Raw genomic sequence first — 12,220 nt, 5'->3', positions numbered from 1 at the left:
CAAGATTCCTATGTTGAAGCTCTCATCTCACTGTGATATTGGAGGTGTGTGCCCTGGGAGGTAACTGGTTCTGACCAGACCCTAGGGGCAGGACACTCAGGATTCGTGCACTTATCAGAAGAGGGAAAGGTGAGAGCTGTCTCTTTCCTCAAACATGTACTGAGGAAAGACCATGTGTGCATGCAGCAAGGCGGCCTTGTAAGAACCCACTGGTGCTGGCACCCTGATCCTGGCCTTCCAAGCCTGCAGAACTGAGAAAATCTTGTTGCTCAGGCCATGCAGTCTACATTATTCTGCTGTAGCAGCTTGAGCTGACTGAGACACTGGCTCTTTGAGGCAACAAGTTACAAAGATTTCCATTACTTTTCACTTGCACATCAGAACCTTTACAACTGAAGTTATTCATTAAGGGTTTTTTTGTTTATTTTTGTTTTTCCTTTTTGGTTCTGGGGATTAAACTCAGAACCTTGTACTTGAGAGGCAGGTGGTGGAACCATTGAGCTAAATCCCCAGCCCCAGGTGTTTTTCCAAACAACAGAGATTTTTTTTTTTCACTAACGAAGAATTCACCAAGACAGAGTGATAAAAGGCTAGAATAAAACTCATACACTTATTTTTAAAGAGTACTCTGTATTTGAGGCCAGTTATACAGGCTCAGTGTGTTAAGACATACCTTGGGGACAATATGGCTACTTTCTCAAACTTATAAGCTTTATTTCTAAATATAAAGTCCAGCTTTTATTAGATGTTTCTAATTCTCAATATTACAGAATTAGGAGATGCCTCATTTTCGGCTTTAAATAATTATGTAGTAAAATAACATCAGTAGGTCCAAAGCTGAAACAGAGTAAGTTTGTATTTCTTTCTAACATAAAGAAGTATTGTTTCTTTTGGTACAGCTATGGTTACCAAACTGTTACCAGGGCACCCTAGTAGATTTTGAGGGAACACAGCAACACCCCCTGGACACCACACAGACTACTAATTTGAGGTAGTTTACATTTTCCATATTAGATAACATTCCTTTTCATAACAGTGTATCTTTGCAAAACTTTCAGTAGTTTGACAAAAAGCACTGTGAAAGAAACATAGTGAAGCAGGAAATGAAACTGATTCCAAGCTATGAAACACTGTACAGTGTCCAAAGTTACTAGAGGTGATAAAGTAAATCCTTAAGTTGCTTGGACCTAACTATAATAAACAGAAATACTAGGTATTTCTTTTGGCCTACATGTGCTGTGGAAAATTACTGAAACACTAACATGGGCTGAGAAAGATCAGGAATATCTGTGGTATAGCAAGAAAAATACAAAAGACATCGTTTAGTTTTTCTACCTAGAAATTTTCTAAATAAATAGTCATAGAAAAAGGGTAAAAGTATATACAAACATACATACAAAGTTGGGATTTTTATTGAAATCTCATTTAGGTATCAAACAAAATCTGCTTTCTTCAGATAAAAATATTCTCTCAGATGTCTCCAGATAATAGCTAAGTCTAAATTGGTCCTTCGATGTCTTATTTTTGTTGTCCTCGTGAAATGTCTATATACACTTAATGTCCCCAAGAGCATTTCATCGTGTGAAGGACCGTACGTGACGACCTCGACCACTGCCTCCACTAACGAACTTTCCTCGGGAGCCTCCACTGCCGCTGTTGGCGCTGGCCCAGGAAGGCCCGAGACCCCCACGACCCCGAGAAGCTCGGTCCCGAGGACTTGGCCGATAGCCTGCAAGGAAACAACAGTTGTTAGTTCCACATCCTCTCCTTTCCTGCTACATATATCCTTATCTACAGCACTGCTCTTGAATCAGGAATTGCTCTTTGCTTTTCAAAATTTCATATAAAAATTCAGTGAATGTGCTAAAGGTCACTGAATTGGCAATTTTAAATAGGCAAAGTATATGATATTTAAGAAGTATATACTAAATATAATACATTACCTTATATATTACATATATACATATACTATATATTATATACTAAATACAATACATTATAAAAATATATTTAAAAAACAAAGTTATTCCTGGCTATTCCTGATGAGAATCCTGAACTTGATGTAGTAATGTATTTTTAAAAAGATATGTACTGGGCCGGGGATTTAGCTCAGCGGTTCAGTGGCCTGCCTTGCAAGCGCAAGGACCTGAGTTCAATCCCCGGTACCAAAAAAAATAAAATAAAAAGATATGTACTTACACCCACAATAGTTTTTTTTGTGTGGGGGGGTTGAGACAGGGTCTCACTATGTAGTTGGGACTGCCCCGGAACTCACTATGTAGCCCAGGCTGGTCTCTAACTCACAGCAATCCTCCTGCCTCAGCCTCCTGAGTGCTGGGATTACAGGCATGTGCCACCACGCCCAGCTCACCCATAAAAGTATTAACAAAACCAAAATATACTATGAAGAAGGTATGTTATCAAAATACCTTGTGATTAAAAAAGGTTCCTTAAGGATTAGTTTTCAATATTGAAATATAGCACATCACTATGAAACTGTTCAGATTACACAAATGGCTCGGAATCTAAAAATTGACGACACAAACTTGGCTCTCGAATTGTAACTCAACATTCTAAACGTCCTCCCCACCAGAGAGAGTGTGCCAATGACACCGACGGACTGGGCAGCGGTGGCGAGTGGGGAGCACGCACCTGCAGAGCTGAGCGGCCGCAGCGGGGGCAGAGGGCCCCTGTTGAAATTGCTCTGGCCCCCGCGACTCTCGTTATAGTTGCCTCGAGGAGTATTCTGGGCGCTCCAGCTGGAGCCTCTTGTTCCCTCCCGACGACTGTAGTTCCCTACATGCAAACAACATCATCAAAATCCATGCTCTTTACATCCTCAACTGGATTAAAGAGGATTGGACAGGTTTTTCTTAAGCTTCAAAATTAACAGATGAGAAACAAACTGTATAAACTGAATACACTGCATATTGGAAGTCTCACAGTAGTTAATGGCAGAGTTTCTAGAACCAGACTGCCAGAGCTCAAATACTGGTCTGCCTCTTACATTTACAAATCCTGGTCAGCTAAATGACTATTTTCTCATCCGTAAGTGGGGTACGATAGGATCTATCTTATAGGGTGGATGTGAGGTTACTATACATAGTGTTTACAATAGTTCCTAACACCCCCCACTTAAGCCACCCTCCTAAAATAACAAGTAGAAATGGAGGTATGTCATCAATCCACCAGCAAAAAATACCTAAATAAATGAATAAATAAATAAATAAAATAAAATGAAACAAAAAATAATTTCTCTAAAATAAGGTACTTTCTGGGCCGGGAAGGTAGCTCAGTGGCACTGTGCCTGCCTGGCAAGCTCAAGATTCTGACTGAGTTCAATTCCCCATACCAAAATAATTAAATAAAATAAGGTAATTTCTAAAATCTTGAAATAATTTAAAACAGATTAAATATAACATTAGGATGCAAAGGGATAAGAGAAGTAATTGTTTACTATACAGAACAATCCTTTTGTTCTGTTTTTTGTTTTTTGAGACAGGGTCTCACTATGTAGTTGAAACCGACCTGGAACTCACTATGTAGCCCAGGCTGGTCTTGAACTCACAGCAATCCTCCTGCCTCAGCCTCCCGAGTGCTGGGATTACAGGCATGCAACACCACACCCAGCCCAAAATTTCTTTTAAACATGTTGCTAAAAACATAATATATAAAAGGTTAACTTTTTTAAAAAAGTGAGAGTTTTACCCCCATATTCAATAGAGTACTCAACAAAGAGTACTACTGGTTTAGCAGTTCTGGTCTACGAGCAGCTCAACTGTAGTAATAGAAAAATAATGTATTTTAGTCTCTTCCGTGTGACTCATTTAATATTGCAACATTTAATATTCCAATATTCTAACTCACGAGAAAATACGCATAAGTAGCTACCTTTTGAAGCAGGTGGTGTAAAAAACCTATTTTGACTGTGAAAAGCACCTCGTCCTCCTCGATTGCCTGAAAACCCGCCACGAGAAGAAATCTTCTGTGACACTTTGAGTGGCCGTTTTGGTGGGGGTATTCCATCTTGGGGGACCACTTCTTTACTTTCAGCTGCAACAAAGTCATCCACATGCATAGAAGGTGGTCTACTTGTGTTCTGTTTTCTCTGACGAAAAATATCATGGGGTCGTATACCCTGTCCAAATCCTCCCCTGCCCCTTCCTCTTGGTGGTGGCACAACATGAGCTCGTTTGGCAGGTTCAATGTATTCAGATTTTCCACTATTAAAACAAAAACACTCCATGAAAACATTTTTCTCATATTTCCAATAAAAATATAGTAGTCAATTTCTGCAATACTGAAAATTTTTCCTTATTCCAACCGTTAATTTTGCCAGTATCTATATTACTGTCCGTGTGACACAGTAAACTAGCTAAAAACAATACTCACATTTTATTGACATGACTAACACTTATAAAAACAATCCAGTTCACTTATTGCTCAAACATTTCAAACTCCAGTAACAATGCAACAGGAGGTAGAGGTGACCCAGGCAGGAGAATAAGTGCTTAGCAAGCGTGCAGCCTTGGCTTCAATATCTGGCACTTTTTGTGTCTGTGCCTTTTGTGGAACTGGAATCAAGCCCAGGGTCTCGTAGATGCTAAGCAAGTGCTCTACCACTGAGCTACATCCCAGCTCCCAAAATTATCTTAAAAATATCCAAACAACATTCATGATTCAAGTACTATACCAACTTTTTTATCAGTTTAAAAAGTTTATCAACTTTTTTATGCGTCTATCTTAAAATACATAAATAAGATCTTCAGTGGAATAAATTTTACCTTGAAGTTATAAAGGTCTCATGTTTATGTTTCCCAAGTTTGAATCCTTTAGTAGTCTTAGTTCTCCCTGGAGATGACGGCTCTGATAAAAATGAGCGCTCTAACTCTGAGTGCAGATCAAAGTCACTACAGCATTTTTCAGAAAGTTCAATCAAATCAACCTTTACCTGCAGCCAGAGAAATGAAACAAAATACATCTTAAATGTAACTATTATTGTAACATTTGACTAAGAAACTTTTCCTATTTATATATTACATTGAACTCCCATAGTAAATAAACTATAGATCTACCTCTCTCCTTGATCTTTTCAGAAAGCAGTACCATTGGTAGTTAAGAGCAACAACCACAACAGTAAGAAAACTCTTAAGAATTCAACTAATTTTTAATTTTTGGTTGTATTCCTCCTCAAAGCGGGGCTGTAAATTTAGAGGGCTGGTAGAGAACTCAGGCTTTCTCTGTTTAAATTAACACTGCAATACCTCTAGAACATTTCCAAAGTAGTCTGAAAATACAGAGCCATTTCTGTTATAAAAGAATTCCATTCCACAGATTCCACAAAGTGTTATGCACTTAATGATGTTCCAACCTAAGGTTTTGTTTTTTTGGAAATGAGGATCAAACTCAGGACCTTGTATTTGCCAGGCAGGCGCAGCACCAATCAGCTGCAACCCCAGCCCACAGACTACATTAAATTAAATTTTTTTCTTTGTTTTTTGGAGTCAGGGTTTCAGTACATAATAAACTGACTTTGGGTTCATTACATAGCCCAAGCTGGCCTCAAACTCCTGATCCTCCTACCTCAGCATCCTGGATGCAAGGATTACAGATAAACTGACAATCTCTTACCTATATTCTTACCCATTCAGCAATTGGGTTTCATAACGTCAATTCTCAATCACACCACATACCAAGAACCATTAGACTATATACTCTAAGTAAGTGAACTGTGTGACAGATGAATTATATTTCAATAAAGCTGGTTTTTGTTTTGTTTTATTTCCCTGGTACTGGGGATTGAGCTCAGGACCTTGTACTTGTGAGGCAGGCACGCTGACATAGAGCTAAATCCCTGGCCCCTCCACACCGCATTATAACAATTACATTCTTTGTAAGATCTCAAACTGAGAGCAAGTATTATACCATTCCTTCCCTTAAAACGAAGTGCAAGAATAAACCATTATTTCGTGAGATATTTTTCTCTATTTTATACCCTTATGAGGTACTTATGCAAAAATGTGATCTGGCCTTAAAAGTCACATTCTGAAAATGCAACTTATCAACTAGAGAAAAGAAAAAGAAAAAGTAACATTAAAAAGAGTTCTTGACACCTTTAACTGGGTACATGACACAAAAATAATACTGCACTGGCCTCCAAGTGGACCTTAACAGCCGTATAATATGTAAACTATTGTAATGCTAATAATATACAAAAGAAACAAACACAAAAACCAGTAACTTTTTTGTATAAATATTTAGTAATTAAATCCTTTATACCAAATCCAGATCTGCATCAATCTCTTCAGCCTGAAATGGAGTGAACCACATAGATTTCAACTGATCATCCATGACGTCAGCGAGCACATATGCAGTCCTAGAATACAAGAAGTATTTGGTGAAAAGCAGAATCTTAAAATCAAGTATTACAGCTTACCTTCTAAGTAAAAATCTATGGAATGTAGTTAAAAATATTAGCCTCTAAAATAGTATTAAAATTAGCAGCTAGAGACTCAAAAGGCTATTCAAGAATTAAGCATTCTTAAAAACCAATAACTTAAATTGGGCATGCTGGCATAGGCCTGTAATCCCAGCATTTTGGGAGCTGAGGCAGGAAGACTAAGTTTGAGTCTATCCTGGCAATTTAGTGAGACCCTGTCTCAAAATTAAAAATAAAAAAGGGCTGGGAATGTAGACCATGGATTAAACCCCCAGTACTATGAAAAGCAAGCAAACAAAACATTAACTTAGAAAATGACCCTGCTGTAAAAAATATTGAACTTTCTGTAAAATAAAATGGAGCCCTACTTTTATTTCCTAAAAGGCAAGTTTACTTTAATGTACTACAAAGAAGCTGCTACACTTAATTTTCTAAATATGAACACTAATTCCTTTTTTATTGGTACATTTTAGGTAATGATAACATTTATTACAGAGAACTGTTACCTGTACATGATATATATTGCTGCTTTTGTCCCCATTCCTCTCACCTCTCTTCAAACCCTTCTTCACCTCCTTATTTACAAAAACTCTGTCTCTATGTTTTTCCTTCTATTCTTTGTTCTCTTGTTCCTTCCTTCCTTTCTCTTTCCCTGCTCCCTTGTTCCCCTTCTCATGTGAACATTTTCTTCCCATTTCCCATTATCTACTATACTTTTTCATCTTTTCATACACTTTCAGTTTCTCACACCAGAGAAACAATGCTGGAATCCGCACACTACTTCTCTCATAGTAAACGGTCATTAGGATGTTAGTGCTCCAAAGATTAACACATCTATATCCTCTAAACTAGGAGTAAAGCCAGGCCTGTTTTGCCAGCCTATGTTTGACCTATCTGCAAGCAAGGAAAGGTTTATATATTTTTAAAGATAAAAAAAAAAAAAAAATCAAGAAAACTACAGGAGGCTGCGCAGAGACTGCACGTGGCCTGCAAAGCCTACATTTTTACTGTCCTTACCCTTTACAGAGAGAAGTTTGCTGATCCCCTCTCTGCTCCAGCCATTGAATTATAACATCCACCCACAGACATGAGTGTTTTACCTATTGTTAAACAGATTCTGGAGAGATTCTGGAGCAGAAAGCACTGGTTCTACATCCTGGTCACTAAGAGGTAAGGGGTCGCCTGATGACTCCAGCATATGCTTAAGGCCAACAACACTGTCCAACAGAGAATCCAGATTGTCGTCATCTTTTGAATGTTCCTAGACAGAAGCAAAAGCAGAATGAAAAGGTGCAGGTAAAATTTGAACACACATGCCTATAATCTACTGACTAGCAGAAAAGGGATATTTCACTATTAAAGTTTGGAACACTATTAAGAAGTGATCTTAAACACTTAACATTTAGACATTAAACTATCACTTTCTTTCTTTTCTTTTTTTTTTTTTTTGGAGCCGTGGATCACATGCTCTGCAAGTGTTCACCCAGAGCTACAGCCCCAGCCTCCCATTTTATTTCTAAACAATGGCAGCAGGGGGCGGAATACATTCAAAGAATAGAAAAGCACTGCCTTTGTTTACACTTTAAGATTCATGATACAAAGGAGGCCTTCACTCCAATTTATTAATTCAAAGAGTTATTTGGGATGTTGTAAATACCCAAGGTTCACTATTTAAAAAGGTCCCTAAGATTAACTTGTCCAGTCAAACTGAGAAGAAAATATGCCTCAAGAATGCTGTTATTATTTTGCTTCTGCTTTTGTTTTTCTTTTTTTACCAAAACAAGCTTCTCTAGTTCAAGGAACAAATTTTCAGGACTTTCTTCTTTGCTCTGTAGAAGCTGTTTTAACTCTGCAGCATTAATACTCATCGTCCGTGATGGATGAGCTCCCTCTACTTCCATGAGACCACTATCATCTCCACAACATCCCTGTAAATGTCACACACAAGTTAAATTTGAGAGCAGAAAATTTGCAAAGAGGCTTCTCAATTTATTCAGGTATTAAATCATTTGCTGTAATTATCCCTTCAATATGCTTTTGTATTGCTACAAATGGACTTAGAGCTGAAAGTAAGACCCACAAAATAAATGGGTAAACAAGCATTCAACTTACACGAAAACTCAAGACAAACATTCAGTGTCAAACACACTGGTACTTGTAGGTCATACAACACACTGATTGATGATCTGATTGATGCTCAAGAATAAACATCTGCTAACAACTACAGTAATCAGAAATTATATTACACTTGGAAGAGGAGATTTAGCTCAATGGCGCCACACCTGCCTTGTAAGCGCAAGGTCCTGAGTTCCATCCCCAGTAAAAAAAGAAAAGAAAAAAAATTACAGTACCTGGAGATAAGGCAAGAAAATAAAGAAAAAGTATTGTATTTGAGACTACACTACATCAAGCAAGAAACTATTTTCTATTTAAAATCTTCTTCAAAACACTTACAGTAGATAGTAATATACATACCTAACCATACTTTCAAATCTTTGTGACATAGCCCTGTTTTAAATGGCTCAAAATGAACACAATCTCTCTGGAATAAACTCAGAAACAAGTAAAGTGCACTCACCAACCCAGATACGGGATTTGGTACTTCAAAATTGGCGTAAATAATTAAAATTTTATTTGGAGTTCATGACATTTGTCTTTTGGAGGGGAGGGGGTACCAGGGATTGAGCTCAGGCTTGCGCTTGCCAGGCTACATCCCTGGCCAGTGACATTTGTCTTACATCAAGTGTCTGTAAAGGATGAATGAAAATTCTTAATGAAGACAATGACCAGAATAGATAGCAAACAGTTCACTTTAAAAGGAAGCCTAATGGTTGATACAATTCATACTCTAAGACTTTATGAATCTCATAGAATAAGCATCTAGAAAGGAATCTATGTGGCTTCTTTCATCCTTCACTGTTATTTATTCCACTTTCAATGACAGATGGCAAGTTCAGTATAGTTGCATCAGAAATATTATAAGGAGGACCGGGGATTTAGCTCAGTGGTTCCAGTGCCTGCCTTACAAGCACAAGGGCCCGAGTTTGATCCCCAGTACCAAAAAAAGAAAAAGAAAGAAAGAAAGAAAAGAAATGTTATAAGGACTATTATTTATAAAGCTCAGAGAAAACATACTAAAATAAATAAAAAAGGGAGGCCCAGATAGGTTGAGTGATGAATTCTACCAGACATTTAAGAAAGAAATTATAACCATTCTCTACAATCTCTTTCAGAAGGTAGAAGCAAAGGTAAAGTTTCTAAACTCATTCTACACGGCCAGCAACAGCTAACAGCGTACTGAATGCTAAGAAACTAGCTTTCTCACTAAAGCAAGGATCGTGTCTCCTCTTTCCACTCTTTTCAACATGGTAATAGAAAGTGCTAGATAACACAAAAAGACAGGAAAGAAAATAAAAGATATATAGATTGGAAAAGGAAAAATCAAGCTGTCTTTGAACTTTAATGTAAGTTATGTATTTGTGTGATAATTATGTCAGTGGGGTGGTCGCACTTGTGTAGAGGGAAGGATTATGAGTATTTCGTACTTTCCAGTTTTGCTGTGAACCTAAAACTGCAAAGCAAAAAACAAAAAACATTTAAAATGGGATGGTGATGCCTGTGGTGACGCTAAAGCCGGAGGATTATATAGTAAGTACTACATAGTGAGACCCTGTCTCAACACCACCCCCACAAAAAGGAGAGAAATGGTATGGAAGCCAAAAAGATCACTAGCATTTATTGATATACATTAAAATATTTTTTGATTAAAGACAACACTATAAATTCAATAAAATATTTGGAATAATCTAAAATCTCTCTATACTCCCTTGCATCTTTATGAATTTTGACCAAAATGAAATGTCTTTTAAATTCTAATCCACGTGCTTATAATTAAAAGTAGTAGGGCCAGGCGTGGTGGGTGGCCCATGCCTGTAATCCCAGCACTCAGAAGGCTGAGGCAGGAGGATCCCTGTGACCAGCCTGGGCTACATAGTGAGTTCCGGGGCAGTCTCAACTATGTAGTAAGACCCTGTCTCAAAAAAAAAAAAAAAAAGTAGTAGGGCCAGGGATTTAACTCAGTGGTTCCATGGCCTGCCTCGCATGTGCAAGGTCCTGAGTTCAATCCCCGGTACCAAAAAAAAAAAAAAAAATGTAGTAGGCCAAGCATGGTGGTGCACAACTGTAATCCCAGCACTCCAAATTCTAAGTCAGGAGGTCTGCTACGAGTTCAAGGCCAGCCTGGGCTACACACTGAGTTCAAGGCCAGCTAGAAATACAGAATGAGATTCTCTCTCACAAAAATAACAATAATAATAATAATAAAGTAATCTTAGAAAATCTAGAGTCAAATTTAGCATATTTTCAAGTTTTCTGTATATGCATTACTGTGTTAAAGAATAACACAGTTTTTAGAAGATTTTTTAATTATAATCTACTATAATCCTAAAACCATACCATGTTTTAGGAAAGTGGAAATCCTATCAAATTTCCATGTGATACTATTTCAAATTATTCATTTGTCAAACACTTCAGCTATTCGATGGCATAAGACATTACATAAGTATTCTGGGAAAAAGACTGTCCTGGTCTATGACTTAACTGAGCTAATATTCCAAAAGTGGGGTGGGACATGATAAATGATCTCCAAAACAGAAATTCAAGGCAGGGGGGATTTAGCTCAGTGGCTCAGTGAGTTCGATACCCTGTTCTAATAATAATAATAATTAACAATAATAATAAGAAGAATAATAATTCAAGTAACATGATGCGAAAAGTGGAGAAAAGGTAATCTCAAAAAATTTCGTCAATCAGGATACATGAAAACTGATGATCAGATTATAGCTTGATCAAAGATACCAACATACTAAAAAAAAACCATGGCCACAAAAGAAAAAAAAGTCCACGAGCTAGAAGTAGTGATACAGGTCTGTATCTCAGCTACTGGAGAGGCCAAGGAGGCCACCATCCAAGGTCAGCCTGGGCAACTCAGTGAGATCCTGTCTCAAAATAGAATTTTACAGAGGGCTGGGGAGGTGGCTCAGCACTGAAGTGCTTGCTGAGCCTGTACTGGCAAGGGGAGTAGATGAGGTTTATGGACAACGGCATAATATGTTTTCTAAGGGAGAGATGATTTCAAGAGTAGTTAAGATTTGGGGCTTTGGGGTTTTTTTTTTTTTAGTTAGATAATAAATATTTTTGAATGCCATACTACAAAGTTTGGAATTTATCCTAGAGACATCAAAAGTTATTACAGGATAGAAAAATATAATCTGAAGTAGGAAGATAACTCACACAGAACTATTCATGTATGAAAAAGCTGTGGTGGCTCACGCCTATAATTTCACCACATTGGGAGGCTGAGACAGGACTACAAGTTTGAACCTAGCTTGGATAACATAGAAACCTTGAAAGACTTCACCACAAAAAATAAAAAGGGCTGGAGAAATAGCTCAGTACAAATGTTCTGGGTTCAAGACCCAGCACAGGAGGAAAAAAAAAATATCAGAGAAATAAATATTTGGCCAGGGATTTAGCTCAGTGGTTCTGCTGCATGCTTTGTAAACGCAATGTACCAAGTTCAATCCCAGGTACCAAAGAAAAAGAAAAAAATGTTTGGCAGGAAACTGGAAAGATGATAAATACAGTATACTGCAAACTAGTAAAGGCCTAAGGAGTATAAATATAAATTCTGAAGGGAACTACAATTACTAAAAATTCACTACAAGACTCAACAGCAGATTTGACTAGGCAGAGAATAAACTTGAAGATAAGAAAGAATTA

The 12,220-nt window shown here is 37.6% G+C and overlaps 1 protein-coding gene across 1 annotated transcript in view; it reads right to left on the bottom strand.

The window, feature by feature from the left end:
* Positions 1–612: 612 nt before the first annotated feature.
* Virma (vir like m6A methyltransferase associated) overlaps positions 613–12,220 on the bottom strand; it is a 62,163-nt gene continuing 50,555 nt past the window's right edge. Inside the window, exons 18-24 of the mRNA XM_010619608.3 lie at positions 8,215–8,367; positions 7,540–7,700; positions 6,280–6,376; positions 4,785–4,951; positions 3,892–4,223; positions 2,653–2,796; positions 613–1,729 (exon numbers count right to left, since the gene is read on the bottom strand). Coding sequence (XP_010617910.1) covers positions 1,575–1,729; positions 2,653–2,796; positions 3,892–4,223; positions 4,785–4,951; positions 6,280–6,376; positions 7,540–7,700; positions 8,215–8,367 — 1,209 coding nt within the window. The 3' untranslated portion in view covers positions 613–1,574. The remainder of the gene's footprint in view (positions 1,730–2,652; positions 2,797–3,891; positions 4,224–4,784; positions 4,952–6,279; positions 6,377–7,539; positions 7,701–8,214; positions 8,368–12,220) is intronic.

The sequence above is a fragment of the Fukomys damarensis genome, unplaced genomic scaffold (genome assembly GCF_012274545.1).
Source record: "Fukomys damarensis isolate Sample0158 unplaced genomic scaffold, DMR_v1.0_HiC HiC_scaffold_5, whole genome shotgun sequence".
Classification (NCBI taxonomy): Eukaryota; Metazoa; Chordata; class Mammalia; order Rodentia; family Bathyergidae; genus Fukomys; species Fukomys damarensis.
Note: the sequence above shows the minus strand (reverse complement) of the source record. Positions and strands in the feature narration are given on the sequence as shown.